Raw genomic sequence first — 17,245 nt, forward strand, 5'->3', positions numbered from 1 at the left:
GCCAGGAGCTTTGTGATTTGGGCCTACATTTCAAGAATTGCTCAGTAAAGACTTGGGTGTCCATCATGAAACCCAGGAGATTAGGTGCAACACTGGTTTTTACAACCCCCCACTCCCTATTGTACCCTCCCTTGAGTCAATGAGTATCATTTGGCTGTGTTTCTCAATGCCAATGGACAGTAATATTGGGAAGGGTGTAAAAGTCAATGGAAAGTAATATTGGGCAGGGTGTAAAAATCAATGGAGAGTAATATTGGGCAGGACGTAAAAGTCAATCAAGAGTAATATTGGGCAGGGTGTGAAAGTCAATCGAGAGTAATATTGGGCAGGACGTAAAAGTCAATCAACAGTAATATTGGGCAGGACGTAAAAGTCAATCGAGAGTAATATTGGGTAGGGTGTGAAAGTCAATCGAGAGTAATATTGGGTAGGGTGTGAAGGTCAATGGAGAATAACATTGGGCACAATGTAAAACATGCTCTCCATCTGATCCCCTGGGTTTTCTGCTCAGTGAGCTGGGCTAAAATTATCATCCTCCCCGCCAACCTTTCCTCCTTTGAAAGTTCAACATGCTTCAAGCCAGAAAAGGGATACTGCAGATTAATATGAACAGACTTTATGGCACATCGGAACCATTGTTGACTTTGTATGAAGAGAAAGAAACATGGAAAAAAAAGACTTTTTTTTCTTTTTTTCCCTTGATTTTTTTTTTTACAAACATGGATGACAACTTCATTTATTTACTGTTAACACTGTATCATCATAAACAAAACTGGTATAAATGAAAAATTGTCTTCAAATATCTACATCTAAAACTTTAGGCAGTGAAAGAGAGAGAGAAAGCGTCTCATCAAAATGAGCGTGTGGAATGATGCTCGTAATATCAGCAACTGATGGGGTTTTCTGTTAGTGACCACACAAACAAATTCACATACCAGAACAAACAATACTGCTAAATACTTCCTTCAGTTAGTTACTTCATAAAAAAAGAAAGTTTGGAAATTCACACATCTGGTCAAATTCGCTTAACACATTTTGTTTTGTCCGTAATGAAAACAGTATTAAGAACAAGAGACGGAAGGAGTACTTTGGCATTGCTGTAATGGACACAATGCTCTCATTGATCAGTAGTGTACATCCAATACTTCACAACAAAGCATTAAAATGAAAGAAAGAACCCAAGAAGGTGGTGAGAGAAATGGTCTTGCTGTACAGAAGAAAACCCGACTGCAAACTACAAGCTGTGACACACAATCAATTGAGAATGTTTGTTTCAAGAGGTGACAGACTGTCTCCGTAACAAGTGTAAACACATTCAGGTTCTTGTGCTTGACCTGGCCTCTCCAACTTCCCTCCTATCACTTTCAACCACTTTCCATTGCCAACTTTAATTCCTACTCAAAATGCCATTTTCTTTGCACGCTATTGATGTTCTTTTCCCCTCACCACCTCGCTTCTCTGGATGCACAACAGGAATTTTTAGTCCTTACCAATGCGGCCCCCCCTCCCCCCCCGCAACAACCACCCCCCAGCTCCCCCTCCCCGCCCTCTGGCGAGCAAATCTTCCATTTCCTTAATATGAGCTGAATGTCACTTGCATTTCTCTCTGTACTTATCCAACCGACTGCCATCTGCCATGATTCACCCGATGACTGTCCTACAGAACAGACCACTGATAGACTAAGACTTGCTGAAAAATGTCTTGTGGTATTCATGCACATGCACAGTTCCCAGGGTCTTGTATTGTTATTCTTTTCTTGTGTATCTGCCGCCTCTGCTCAGACCCAAGAGGGCAACTGCTTAGACCCAGGAGTCGGGTGAGGCCGGGTAGTGGCTCGTCTCGTAGTTTAACTCGCTATAGGGACGGGCGGCGGAGTAGAAATCAACATAATTGCCTGTTGACTTCAGGCCGAGATTCATGTTATATTCACTGGCCGCTGGGCGACTGTGCACTTGATCCTCAAAGAAAGAGTCATCGTAATTTCCTGTGGAGTTTTGATAGGGCTGATAGGTGTCATAGTCTTTCCTACTGGGTTCCTGTGCAGTAGGTTGTGCTGAGACCTATAGAGAAGAGAAAATAGGCCATAATTCTTGTTTTCTTTTAACAACAATTTCTACTTATACAGTGCCTTTAACATAATAAAACATCCCAAGGCACTTTGCAGAAGTTTTATCAAGCAAAATTTGACATCGAGCCACATAAGGAGATATTCGGTCAGATGACCAAAAGCTTGGTCAAAGACATAGATTCTACGGAGTGCCTTAAAGGAGGAAAGCAAGGTAGAGAGGTGGAGTGGTGTACGGAGGGAATTCCAGAGCTTAGGGTCCTGGCAGCAGAAAGCACGGTTGCCAATGGTGCAATGATTAGAATCGGGGATGTGCAAGAGGCCAGCATTGGAGGAACACTGATATGTCGGGAGGGTTGTAGGGCTGGAGCACATTACAAGATTGGGAGGGCTGAGAATGGGAGCATGAGAATTTTAATAAATTTGCTCAAATGTTAGCCTATGTAGATCAACGAGCACAGGGTGATGGCTGAATGAGATGTGGCGCCAGGTAGGATATGGGCAGCAGTATTTTAGATGAGCTTAAGTTTGTGGAGGTGGAAGGAATGCATTGGAACTGTCAAATCTAGATGTAACAAAGGCATGCCTGAAAGTTTCAGCAGCAGATGAGCTGCGGCAGGAGCTGAGTCAAGTGATATTAAGGAACTGGAAGTAGGCGATCTTAGTGATGGCACAGATATGCGGTCAGAAGTTCACCTCAGTGTCAAATACAACATCAAGACTGTGAACAGTTTGATTCTGCCTCAGACAGTGGCCTGGGAGAGGGATGGAGTTGCTGGCTAGGGAATGGATTCTGTGGCGGGAACTGAAGACAATGGGCTGAATTTTCCAGTGGGAGTTGGGACCCCAATGTTGGGACCATATGGGGGTCTGCAGCCCGCCCATGTCATCAGCAAGTTCACCAGCGCAACCTTCAGGGAGGTGGCCTCCTAATTGGCCACCTCCACATTCGCCGTCCTAATAAGGATGTTAGGTAGGTTCCTGCGGCTGCAGGCCCAATCAGAGGGCCTACAGCACAGGATAGCTGGCAACCCCACTGGGAGAAGTGGGGCACTGCTGTGGCAGAAAGACGAGCGTGAGGGCATCTCAACAACGAGGCGGTAGGACCATCAGGGGGGAGGGGAAACCCCTCCGCAGGATTAGTTTGGTTGCAGTTGCGACCTTTTATCCCCACAACCCCATCACTGGGGCATGGTGGCCACCTGGGATGCCACTGGGAGGCCACCTCCAATAAGCTGCCTGGCTCTGCATTCAGTGGGGAGGGCTGCACCAACGGCAGGGAACTACTAGTGCTGTTGCAAAATGGCCCCTAAGTGGGCATTATTGCCCTAATTGGCTGCACACCTCCATCTGACTCTTTTCCCAGCCCGCTCCTGGGAAATTCCTCTGGAGGCAGGAATGTGCCGGGAAGCCGTCCTGATGCAGCTCCCCACTATTTTCTCAGCTGACAACACCCCCGTATCCACAGAGCCGGTAAAATTCAGCGTCATGGCTTTGGGCTTCCCAATATTTAGTTGGAGGAAATTTCTGCTCATCCAATACTGGATGTCGAACAAGCAGTCAGGCAATTTAGAGATAGTGGTATGGTTGAGAGAGGTGATGGTGAGGTAAAGCTGAATATTGTCTGCGTACATATGGAAACTGACATTGTGTTTTCAGATGATGTCAGCGAGGAGCAGCATGTAGATGAGAAATAGTAGCAGCCAAGGTTATATTCTTAGGGGAGCAGGAAGAGAAGCTATTGCAGGTAATTCTCTGGCTATGACTGGATCAATAAGAATGGAACCAGGCGAGTGCAGTCCCATCCAGCTGACCATGCGAATGTAGTCCCATCCAGTTGGACGACAAGAGGGTAACTAGAGAAAGGATTGGCCCACTCAAGGACAAAGGAGGACAGTTATGCGTGGAGTCAGGGAAAATGGGTGAGATTCTAAATGAGTACTTTGCATCGGTATTCACCGAGGAGAGGGACATGACGGATGTTGAGGTTAGGGACAGATGTTTGATTACTCTAAGTCAAGTCGGCATAAGGAGGGAGGAAGTGTTGGGTATTCTAAAAGGCATTAAGGTGGACAAGTCCCCCCGTCCGGATGGGATCTATCCCAGGTTACTGAGGGAAGCGAGAGGGGAAATAGCTGGGGCCTTAACAGATATCTTTGCAGCATCCTTAAACACGGGTGAGGTCCCGGAGGACTGGAGAATTGCTAATGTTGTCCCCTTGTTTAAGAAGGGTAGCAGGGAAAATCCAGGTAATTATAGACCGGTGAGCCTGACGTCAGTGGTAGGGAAGCTGCTGGAGAAGATACTGAGGGATAGGATCTATTCCCATTTGGAAGAAAATGGGCTCATCAGTGATAGGCAACATGGTTTTGTGCAGGGAAGGTCATGTCTTACCAACTTAATAGAATTCTTTGAGGAAGTGACAAAGTTGATTGATGAGGGAAGGGCTGTAGATGTCATATACATGGACTTCAGTAAGGCGTTTGATAAGGTTCCCCATGGTAGGCTGATGGAGAAAGTGAAGTCGCATGGGGTCCAGGGTGCACTAGCTAGATGGATAAAGAACTGGCTGGGCAACAGGAGACAGAGAGTAGCAGTGGAAGGGAGTTTCTCAAAATGGAGACGTGTGACCAGTGGTGTTCCACAGGGATCCGTGCTGGGACCACTGTTGTTTGTGATATACATAAATGATTTGGAGGAAAGTATAGGTGGTCTGATTAGCAAGTTTGCAGACGACACTAAGATTGGTGGAGTAGCAGATAGTGAAGGGGACTGTCAGAGAATACAGCAGAATATAAATAGATTGGAGAGTTGGGCAGAAAAATGGCAGATGGAGTTCAATCAGGGCAAATGCGAGGTGATGCATTTTGGAAGATCCAATTCAAGAGTGAATTATACAGTAAATGGAAAAGTCCTGGGGAAAATTGATGTACAGAGAGATTTGGGTGTTCAGGTCCATTGTTCCCTGAAGGTGGCAACGCAGGTCAATAGAGTGGTCAAGAAGGCATACGGCATGCTTTCCTTCATAGGACGGGGTATTGAGTACAAGGGTTGGCAGGTCATGTTACAGTTGTATAGGACTTTGGTTCGGTCACATTTGGAATACTGTGTGCAGTTCTGGTCGCCACATTACCAAAAGGATGTAGATGCTTTGGAGAGGGTGCAGAGGAGGTTCACCAGGATGTTGCCTGGTATGGAGGGTGCTAGCTATGAAGAGAGGTTGAGCAGATTAGGATTATTTTCATTAGAAAGACGTAGGTTGAGGGGGGATCTGATTGAGGTGTACAAAATCATGAGAGGTATAGACAGGGTGGATAGCAAGAAGCTTTTTCCCAGAGTGGGGGATTCAATTACTGGGGGTCACGAGTTCAAAGTGAGAGGGGAAAAGTTTAGGGGGGATATGCGTGGAAAGTTCTTTACGCAGAGGGTGGTGGGTGCCTGGAACACGTTGCCAGCGGAGGTGGTAGACGCGGGCATGATAGCGTCTTTTAAGATGTATCTAGATAGATACATGAATGGGCAGGAAGCAAAGAGATACAGACCCTTAGAAATTAGGCGACATGTTTAGATAGAGGATCTGGATCAGCGCAGGCTTGGAGGGCCGAAGGGCCTGTTCCTGTGCTGTAATTTTCTTTGTTCTTTGTTCTTTGACATTGGAGAGGCATTGGAAGAGGATAGTGTGGTCAACTGTGTCAAAGTATGTCATCTGCAACTGAGAACAACCGTGTTGGTGTAGTGGCAGGAGTAAAAACTGATTGGAGGGATTCAAACGTACAGTTCCAGGAAAGATGGACACAGATTTAGGCGGTGACAGCACGCTCAAGGACTTTGTAGAGGAAAGGGAGGTTGGAGATGGGCTGGTAGTTTGCAAGGAGGGAGTGGTTAAGGGCAATGTTTTCTCTAAGCTGTGTGGGTGTGTGGCTGTGCAGTAATCAGGAATGCACTGCATTGGGAATAAACAGGCTGCGCACAGGCAAAGCTCCATTTAAGATGCGCACGTGCGCAGCTGCGCGTCAATCTTAAAGGGACCGCGCAGTGCAACAAGCTGGCTGTATAGAGCAAATATTGGAGGACTGTTCTTTTGAGGAAGGGGTGATGACGACCATTTTAAATGAGAAGGCACTGGACCTGAGAAGAAAGAACTGTTAACAATATTAGCTAAGATGGGGGCCAGGAAAAGAAGTTAGGTGGTCAGCAATTTAGTGGGTATAGGGTCGAAGGAGTAGGAGGTGGGTCTCATGGACAGGATGAGGTTGGAGAGGGCATGAGGCGAGATACTAGATAACGATGCATGGTAGGGCTAGGGCAGGGCGAACCTTGGAAGAAGTTTGGTCCCATGGACTAGGAGAAGGGAGGGAAATGGCAGAGGCAGCTGAACAGATGGTCTCAATCTTAATAGCAAAGAAGTCCATGAGTCCTCCAACTTGTTGTTGGAGGTGAGGGTACAGGAGACAGGAGAGAGGGGTTTAACAAAGCAGTCGAATAAATAAACGGCACGAGTTATTTTTGCTTTCCAGGTTGATCCTGGAATAACGAGCAGTTTTGGCAGTGGGCAGCAGGACCTGATAGTGCTTTATTACTTTATGTGGTACAGCCAGAGCAGGCTGGCTCATTCCGCCAAGCTGAATGAGTTGTCTGCCATATGCATTCAAATCTATGTCCCTTGGACTTAAAATGGTGGGTGGGGGGGTGGGGGGCGGGTGTGGAATATGAGAGCCACATTAGGGAAATGGCCAAGGTGAGACAAAGTAATGGTTTCAATGGGGACAAAGACAAAGGTGGAAATGAAAGTGTGGTTCAGCTGCAGAAATGTCATGGTGAACGGAGGAGGACACAAAGGAAGTAGGTTTGAAAAGGACAGGTGGGATGTGGGTGGAGAGTGATATGAGGAAGTGATCAGCAATGGCTTTTCTGTGATTTACACAGTGGGAGTAGCAAGGCCATGTGAGATGACAAGGTCAAGGGTTGCTGTGGATATGGGTTGGGGAGTTTATATGGAGGGAGATATTAAGGGAAAATAGGAGGGAGTGAACTAAGTGGAGAGAGAGAATAAGTTGAGATGGAGGTTGAAATCACCAAGGATGAGAAATTGCTCAGAACAGAGGCTGAAGGTGGAAAACAATCAAGATACCTCACTGAGAAAATGTTTATGGTACTTTGGTGGGTGGTAGAGAATAAGGATTTTATATGAGAGGCGTAACAGGTGCAACAGTTGAGATGCTGAAAGGAAGAGAAGATACCAGAGGACTAGGGGCACAGACCAATGTATGATTTGGTGATACAAGCCACTCTGCCACTGCGACTGACTGGAATATTTCAGCTATCATGCTTTCCGTATAAGCACTCGATTATAACTCTACGCATTTTTCCCCTTCACGTATATATCCAATTCCCTTTTGAAAGGTACTACTGCTTCCACCACCCTTATGATCCCAGGTCATAAAAACACACAAAATAAATTCTAATCTCCCCTCTGGGGGTTCTTTTACCCATCACCTTAAACCTGTGTTCTCTGGTTATTGACCAACTTGCCAGTGGAAACATTTTAACCTTATCTGTTCTATCAAAACTCTTCACAATTTTGAACACCTCCATTAAATTTCCCCTTAACCGTCTCTGCTCTAAGAACAATCCCAGCTTCTCTAGTCTCTCCATGTAACTGAATTATTTTATGATTATAAACAAATGGTTCACCTAACAGGACAATAATCTTCCAGATCAAGACATTTGAAATTCTGAATAAAGATTTGTTTTTAAATTTCCTCTGTCGCGTCTTCCCAGGCCACAGATGGCAAGATGATGTTTTACAATTAGATTTTGTAATGATCATTTACTAAAGTATTTCTGGTGTTTAGACAGTTAAATTATGAGGACAGATTATGTTTAGTAGGTTCTGGTTTAAATGTTGTAATGTGTTCTTTATGTTGTCTGATGCAACATAAATGTCATTTTGCAACTGTTAACACCCAGCTGTAGGTTCTGTAAATGGTTTGTTCTGTACTGTATATAATAGTTTAGCTGTTAATAAACCTGTTAGAGATCTTCAGTGAATTGGACTCCACACATCTCATTTATGTTGGATGAATCAACATAACAAATTACATGATGGCAGCTGTAGTGAAAAAGACAAAGTCTAAGTTGAAGACCAGGGGTAAAACAACTGTGAAAACAACCCTTCCTACAGCCAGAAGAGAGAGAGATCAAAAGAAATACTGGCCCAAACAGTGGAAAGAAAAAAGAACTTATCTCACGCTGTAGAAGACATAGCACAGAACGACAGGCTGTAAATAAATTCCTGCGATCGGATGAGTCATTGTGCCGATGGTTGAGGAATCCCACTTAAAAAGATAAAGCTCTGAAGTGCTTAAAAATTGATTTTTTCCAAAGGCTCTGTAAAAGAAAACCCAGGGAAGACACAACTCCTCTCCCAGGCTGATTGAGGACGGTGCCATTACAGGAGGCATCTGATAGCGAAAAGTGCGGGAAATCTCTGAACACTGCAGAGTCTCCATTCACACAGCCAAAGTTTAAAAAAAAATTAAACCAATCGAGCGTGAAGAACATAAACAAATTATAGCAAATAAAAGCAACTGAACTTTCTATTGAACATATGTGTCAACAGACATGCTTAAGTGCAGCAAGCAATGTAAACAGAGAACACTATCAAAGACCTGCTGCTTTCCATCCAAGCAGTTCGTCTAAATAAGAGAGTTTCTGAAAGGGGAAAACAGTGCAGAGTGAATAGAACAAGTTGTAAAACCAGTCTCAAACCACAAATAGAAAAGTCATAATAAATACAGTGCTGAGGACACACTAAAAGCTATTAAAGTTAAACAAAGAGCAGAAAGCAAAAGAACTGCAGACAAATCAATATCAAATTTCCCAGCATGAACTGGAAGGCCAGTGAAATCCTATCTGAGTTCAAACTTTTTAAACAAAGAATGCAGTTATGCTTCACAGACCAAGTGATTGTAGAACCAAAGAAGCAGGCTGTAACAATATTGATAGCAATTGAAAATGATGGGTTACACAGAATCAATACTCTGGCTTATCTGAAGAGGACCAGAAAGATCCCACCACTGCCACCATGTAATGTGTTCTTTATGTTGTCTCCTGTTCCTACAACCAAGTACTGAAATGAGCAGCATTTCATTATCATACTTTCCCTATAAAGAAGTAGCTGGACACTACTTGCCAGTTCCCTGAGCTGGCATCGGATCTTTCTCAGGAACTCTATTGGGTGGCAGAAAGGACTATGCTTCAAACGTGGCCAGGGAATATGAGTGTCATGGATATGTGCTCAGGAAGCAGGGGGATAAATAGGCAAATTAACACCAATTATACAAAAAAATGATTCATTCTTTCTGGCTAAGGAAAACAAAAACATTTTAGGAGCATGACACCTCTAGCAGAAGCTGGATTCAATTTGATCAGTACATTTGAAGGTTGACTAACATCATACAGCTGATTCTTCTGTTCCGGTTGCTGGCGTATGCGAACTGCTTGGACAAAGTGCATTAACGGGAAATTGAGCACACTCACTCACTGGTATGTGATCCTCATCGTCCACTTTTCTTCTCTGTGCTGGACTCCTGCAATCCAATAGAGTCAGGCACTGGAACAAGAAAGTCTGTCCCTATATCTATTCATTTCGTTGTACTAGTCCTCTGCTTTAGTAAATTAAAATCTTTTAGTTAGAGGTGTAATAGGTAACTCAACCCATGCTGATCACCCCCTCCCCCACCGAGCCCGAGCCCCAGGATTGAAGATGGTGCCTGTGTTCCACCTCATGGCCAGACAAGTTTTTCATTCCACTGGCAGTCAGTTTCCTGGAATTTTAGTTTTTAGTTTTTTTAGTTTTAGAGATACAGCACTGAAACAGGCCCTTCGGCCCACCGAGTCTGTGCCGACCATCAACCACCCATTTATACTAATCCTACACTTATCCCATATTCCTACCACATCCCCACCTGTCCCTATATTTCCCTACCACCTACCTATACTAGGGGCAATTTATAATGGCCAATTTACCTACCAACCTGCAAGTCTTTTGGCTTTTGTGTACCCCCAACCCCTGCATTTGGGAATGAATGAGTGAAATTTGTCCTTTTCTAAATGGGGTTGACTTCTCTTTAAAAAAACTGTCTGGTGGCGTTTATCTTTTTCCATTGGTTTGTAAATGTCATGTAAATGACATTGAAACACTTGTGCATGATATCATTGTTGCAGAAAGGTTAACAGGGTTCATCTTCTCTCCAAACAAAGCAAGAAAAGAGCCAAACTTTATTCTAATAGCATGTGGTGAAGTGAGACTAAGATATAGGAAAGGTGTTGCGATTCACTGCTGGGCTCAAATATCATTCAACGAAGGTTGTTGAAGATCAAACACATCAATCAGATGTTCTGTAAAGTGTATAACACACCTGGTTGTGCTTGATAGCTTCAACGGGAGTAGCATAGGAATTCCTGTAGCCTGATCCGGCTACTACAGAAAGTTGAGCTGTTCAAATAAAGAAACAGACATAATTAAAACGGTTGAAAGTTAATACCAAAGCTTGTAGTGCAATATGTCATGTAGGCATTGGTCAAATCTTATGTCAGTAAGTGCAATTCACCATTCAATAGAACCAAATCCTTACCTCCCACTGAAGCTTTGCTTACTCTTGTAATCTCTGGGCCCATTAAGCCCCAAGCACAATGTTATTTAAATACCATATCGTAATTAACCTTGATGATGTTCTGAACTGTAGATCTGGACCCTTTACTTTGATTTCTCACAAAAATAATTAATTCCAGGAGACCCAATATTGATGCATGCCAGCTGGAGTCTCATGATACACAGCATGTCATTGTAGCTAATCCCATTTAAAACAATGGTCCTGACACTGCTCTCCAACACACCTGGGAAACATTCATTTTTCGAGCCTAACAGAGGAAATAGGGATGGAGTGCCATTACGCTGAGTTGCTGTTTCCCTTACAGTACAGAAAGGTGCTCCTGGGCTTGAGCCCAGAACAGGTGCAGGCTAAAGGCAGCCATGGCAATGAGGCAGGTAAGGTTCAACCCAGACCTCCCATCCCACCGCATCTGAGGGATGTCCATTTTTAGGGGCACCGGCAGAACTGTACTTTTTTTTTCGTATTTGTTCTCAGGATATGAATGCCAGATTAATGCCGCATTTATTGCCTAGCGCTAGTTGCCCTGAGAAGGTGCTGGTGGGTCTTCTTAAACCGCTGCAGTCCGTGTGGTGAAGGTGCTCCTGTGACCAACAATGGTTCAGATAGGGAATTCAAAAATATTGTCCCAGCGATGATGGAAGAACAGGGATTTATGTTCAAGTCAGCTGGTGTGGATAGTAAGTTGGATGTGAGGGTCTGAGAAGGGACGGGTAGTAAGGTAAGAGAGGATGCAAAGCCACTTCATGGATCTTGAAGCCACTTCATGGATCTTTGGACATGGAGGTCTCTAGCTCATTTTCCAATAGTGGCCAGAAGGCTGAGGCCAATGACACAGACCCACAGTTGAAGGCCCCTCAGGCCTGCAGCTATACTTCTGTTCCTGTCTGCTGGAGTGGGGGAGGTAGCAGGAGAATCAACAGCTGAAGTGGGAAGGCAGCAGAAAAAAGTCAACAGCTGGAGGACTGGCAGGAATGGGAAAGATATTTGAGATACATTCAGCTTTTACTGTAATCCTCTGTTAATACCGAAACCTTGTGGGAGCAACAGTAAGAACTTGTCCAGTAAAAATTTAACTTACCTCACATGCCTCATGCCTTTCCCACTCCTGCTGGATCTCCAGTTGCAGGTTCTGTCACTGCCTCTCCTTTCCCCAGCCTACTGCCTCTTTCCTTTATTATTCCTCATTGCCTATCCCCTCCTTTCATTGCCTCTCCCCACCTCACTACTTTTCCCCCCTCTAACGGCTCTCACTTCCTCCACTGCCTCTCCCCTCACCCACTGTCTCTCTTCTCCCCTCACCACTGTGTTTTCCCTCCCCCAACTTACTCTCCCTTCCCACTGCCTCTCCTTCCTGTTTCCAATATTTCCCTGTCGACTGTCCAGCTCAATGACTACTGTCATCTTGCTGCATCTCCCACTGTCAATTCCTCTCTCGCTCCTGATTCCTCTGCTCTGATTGCTGCCCTGGTAACCAGTCCTCTCTTACTGGCTCCTGCTCCCATAATCTAGGGAACCAGGGCCTCCACTCCTTTTAGCTGGTGATGACTGGCTGTGTTTTGGCTGACTGGCTTTCCTGGCCAGTTATTGCTCCCATACTCACTGGATAAACACATTGAGCCTGTTTTGCATGCCTTCATTATCTTAAAGTGCTGTTCCACATCCTGAAAAGTCAAAATCATCTATATAAATAAATAGAAATACTTTAATGCCAGTGGAAACGTAACAAAATAGGTGGCTCTTTATTGATAGCAACAGTTAAGATTCAGTTGAAAAAATTCTATCTGGACTGACTGCAGCTATTGATCTCAAGGTGATCTCACACATGCCAACATGCCAGACATCCCAAGGAAACTATTACCAAATCAGGGACAGGGCCTCATGAAAATTAATGTATGCAAGATAACAGTAATGAAGAAATTAATGGCACTAAAGAGCACCAAAGCCCCAGGACCAGATGGTTTCCATCCTAGGGCTTAAATAAGCAGGTGAGAATGTTGCAGATGCCCTAACTATAATCTTCCAAAGTTTTCTCAATTTGGGAACAGTTCCTTTAGATTGGAAAATTGTGCATGTTACTCCGCCATTTAAGAAAGATGACAAAGGGAAACCAGGGAATTATAGACCAGTTAGCCTAACATTTGTTGTTGGAAAATTGCTGGACTCTGTAATTAAGGATAGGGTGACCGAATACGTTGAAGATTTTCGGCTGATCAGAGAGAGCCAGTATGGATTTGTAAAGGGTAGGTCATGCCTGATGAATCTGATTGAATTTTTTAAAAAAGGTGGCTAAAGTAATGGACAGGGAAATGTCTATGGATGTTATTTATATGGACTTCCAGAAGGCATTTGATAAAGTCCTTCATAAAAGATTGTCTGCCAAAGTTGAAGCTCATGGAATTGAGGGAAAATTATTGACCTAGTTCGGAACTTGGCTGAGCAGCAGGAGACAGAGAGTAGGGATTACGGGCAGGTACTCTAATTGGCAGGATGCGACTCGTGGTATCCCGCAAGGACCTGTGTTAGGGCCTCAAATGCTCACTGTATTCATTAATGACTTAGATGATGGGATAGAAAGCCACATATCCAAATGTGCCGTAAACACAAAGATAGGCAGCATTGTAAGCAGTGTAGATGGAAGCATAAAATTACAGTGATACATTTGATAGATTAAGAAAATGGGCAAAACTATGGAAAATAAATTTCAATGTAGGCAAATGTGAGGTCACCACTTTGAACCTAAAAAGGATAGATGTTGAAAAGCTAGAAATAGTGGAGGTTCAAAGAGACTTGGGAGTCCAGATGTACAGATCATTAAAATGTCATGAACTGCTATGGAAAATAATCAAAAAAGCTAATGGAATGCTGGCCTTTCTAACTAGAGGAATAGAATACAAAGGAGTCATGCTTCACCTATACAAATCCTTGGTTAGACCACATCTGCAGAATTGTGAGCAGTTCTGGGCACCACACCGTAGGAAGGTGATACTGGTCTTGGAGGGAGTGCAGCATAGATTTACAAGAATGGTACTTGAACCTCAGGGGCCAAGCTATGAGGAGAGATTAAACAAACTGGGGTTGTATTCCCTGGAATTTTAAAAGGTTAAGGGGTAATTTGATCAAAGGTTTCACAATATTTAGGGGAACAGATAGGGTAAATTAGGAGGTGGAGATATAACAGAGGAGGAAATTGTGTTTTGCGTTCTTAATTTTCTTCAAAGTTTGCTATTGAAGGACTTGAATTGGCTGAATACTCACACAGTGGGGGTGAAATTTACCTTAGGCAGTTATGTAAAATGGGTGATAGTGAATCAGCAGCCATTTTCCTTTTCATCAACAGAAGGAGAATCAGGTGGGGGAGTAAACCAGGCTGTCGATTCGCTATCGGCTGTTTTGTGTTACTGCCTGAACCCAATTTCACCCCCATTGACTTAACAATAAGACAAGCTCGTCAAATTGAGAGATCTCTAGGTGGATCACAGAGGACAGGTTAATTGGTGTTTCCAAAACTGGAACTTGAGCCAGAATAATGAGAGAACGAAAAGGTGTCCAAGTACATCAGCAATTTACAAGTGTTGTTCCAATTCAATTCTTAACATTCAAAGCACAATATGTCAAAATTTATAACAGACCAATAAAAACTTGTGTTTAAAAACAGTGAAAAGCTTAAACAAGATTAAAACAATGGTATACTCCACTGAATTTGAAGGGGAAATACTGGTACCACAGAGCAGCTGTTTTGTCATACATAGACTCAAATTTGAATCCCATTCCTTATCACTAGTGTCAGGGGGAAAAAAACCTATTTGCTAAATGGGAAATATTAATTTCATTGGTTGGAAACTTTCTTTAGACTTTTAATGCAAAAAATTCCCCAAGTTAACGTTAAAAAAAAAACCTAGCAGCCAAGATGGCCACTGCAATTAACATTTGAAATACCAGGAGATTGGACTGGAGACAAAAAGTCGAGCAGAAGCTCAGCCAGGACAATGGCTTGCTCTAAGTGATTGAATTACCGAGAATAGCTTTATTAGCATGGCCTCAAGGCCTATTCCACCCATTGACTTTGAAAGAGCCAACCCACTCCAAGTGTGAATGGACACCCTGGGGCATGTAGCATCTTGAATTTCATTCGAAGATTCCAGAAAAAAACTCATTAGAAACAAAGGGGATTGATAGAACCATGTGACTGCTGGCTCATCTCTGAAGAAACTAAAGTTTTGTGACACAGACAGCAGAGGCAGTAACAGAAAATACAGCAACAAAGCAGGCGGCTGCTTTGTGTGTGTCTCTCTCTCCCCAGAAAATATCAAGAAAAGAACTGGCTGCAACTGGGGGACCCCCTCCAAACCTACAGACCACTATAGCCATAAACCAGGGGAAGTGAATCAACAACCAATTCTGCCTTCAGGACCCCTGAGCAAAGCAAGCCAACCACAGCGAACTTGGACCAGTGAGGACTTCAAGACTACAGCTTCAGCCGAGGACGACTGGATTTACAGACTGTATTTAAGTTCCATTTATTCTGGACTTTAATCCAACCACCAAATCTGTTTCCCTCTGTAATCTATTTGTGTGTGTGTGACTCTCGTGTGAATGTGTGCATGAATGTGTAGCTTATTTTTTAGCATTTTGAATTGGGTTAGTGTGTTAAGTATAATAAACATACCTCTTTCTTGTTTAAACTCAAGAAAATCTGTCCAATTGGTTCTTTTACAATCACATTAGAGGAACAAGGTCAAACACTCACTGAGGTGGTAAGCTCAACCACTGTTTTTAAAAAGGAATAAACCCTGTTGCGGTCAAACAAGAGGGGAAGGATGAAAGTGAAGCCTGAGACCATCTCCTCACCTGGCTGTAACACGAGGCATAGTTCATTTATGGGTGGCAATTCATTGGAAAGATAAAAACACACGCTCTTAAGGTAACATACTTTAAAGCTGATCATCTGAATTCATCATGCCAAATTGCTCCAACTTCCAAGGTGTCAGCTGTGGGTAGCACTCTCACGTCTGAGTCAGAACGTTTTGAGTTCAAGACCCATTCCAGAGACTTGAACACAGAACCTAGTTTGACACTTCAATGCATGACGGAGTGCTGCACTGTCAGAGTTGCCACCTTTCAAATGAGACATTGAACCAAGGTTCTGTCTGCCCTCTATGGTGGATGTACATCCCAGCTGTAGTACTGAAAACTTGTGCTCCAGAACTAGCTGCGCTCCTGGCCAAGCTATTCGAGTACAGCTACAACAATGGCATCTACCCGACAATGTGGAAAATTGCCCCGGCATGTCCTGTCTATTAAAAGCAGGAAATCCAATCAGGCCAATTACCATCCCATCATTCTACTTTCAATCATCAGCAAAGTGTTATCAACAGTGCTATCAAGTGGCACTTATTCAGCAATAACTTGGTCATTGATGCTCAGTTTGGGTTCCAGCAGGGCCATTCAGCTCCAGGTCTCATTACGACCTTGGTCCAAACATGAACGAAAAAGCTGAATTCAAGAGATGAGGTGAGAGTGACAGCCCTTGACATCAAGGCAGCGTTTGACTGAGTGTGGCATCAAAGATCCCTCGCAAAATAGAAGTCAATCGGAATCAGGAGGAAAACTCTCCACTGGTTGGAGTCAAACCTAGCACAAAGGAAGATGATTGTGGTTGTTGGACGCCAATCATCTCCACCCCAAGATATCACTGCAGGAGTTCCTCAGGGAAATGTCCTAGGCCCAATCACCTTCAGCTGCTTCATCAATGACCTCCACTCCAACATAAGTTCAGAAGTGGGGATGTTCGATGATTGCACAGTGTTCAATACCATTCACAACTCCTTAGTTACTGAAGTAGTCAGTGCCCACAAGCAGCAAGACCTGGACAACATTCAGGCTTGGGCTGATAAATGGCAAGTAACATTCGCGCCACACAAATACCAGGTAATGGCCATCTCCAACAAGAGAAAATCTCACCATCTCCACTTGATGTTCAATGGCATTAGCATCGCTGAATCTCCCACTCTCAACATTCTGGGGGCTTATCATTGACCAGAAACTTAACTGGACCAGCCATGTAGAAACAGTGGCTACAAGAGCAAGTCAGAGGCTGGGAATTCTGCAGCAAGTAACTCACCTCCTGATTCCCCAAAGCCTGTCCGCCATCGACAAGGCACAAATCAGGAGTGTGATGGAATACTCTCCACTTGCCTGGATGAGTGCAGCTCCAACAACACTCAAGAAGCTCTATACCATCCAGGACAAAGCAGTCAGCTTGATCAGCACTCCATCTGCCACCTTAACCATTCATTTCCTCCACCACTGCCTGCAAGAGGCACTGCAGCAACTCACCAAGCCTCCTTTGACAGCACCTTCCAAACCCGCAACCTCTACCACCTAGAAGGACAAGGACTGCATACGCATGGGAGGAACACCACCTGCAAGTTCCCCTCCAAGTCACTAACCATCCTGACTTGGAACTATATTGCCGTTCCTTCACTGTCACTGTGTCAATAT

The 17,245-nt window shown here is 44.0% G+C and overlaps 1 protein-coding gene across 3 annotated transcripts in view; it reads right to left on the bottom strand.

The window, feature by feature from the left end:
• Positions 1 to 1,552: 1,552 nt before the first annotated feature.
• The window catches only part of LOC137383425 (catenin delta-2-like), a 552,588-nt gene continuing 536,895 nt past the window's right edge, over positions 1,553 to 17,245 (bottom strand). For all 3 annotated transcript variants that reach the window (XM_068056267.1, XM_068056277.1, XM_068056257.1), the window contains 2 exons: positions 10,490 to 10,566; positions 1,553 to 2,061 (listed from right to left, as the gene is read on the bottom strand). In XM_068056267.1, coding sequence (XP_067912368.1) covers positions 1,801 to 2,061; positions 10,490 to 10,566 — 338 coding nt within the window. In that variant the 3' untranslated portion in view covers positions 1,553 to 1,800. The remainder of the gene's footprint in view (positions 2,062 to 10,489; positions 10,567 to 17,245) is intronic.

The sequence above is a fragment of the Heterodontus francisci genome, chromosome 2, assembly GCF_036365525.1.
Source record: "Heterodontus francisci isolate sHetFra1 chromosome 2, sHetFra1.hap1, whole genome shotgun sequence".
Classification (NCBI taxonomy): domain Eukaryota; kingdom Metazoa; phylum Chordata; class Chondrichthyes; order Heterodontiformes; family Heterodontidae; genus Heterodontus; species Heterodontus francisci.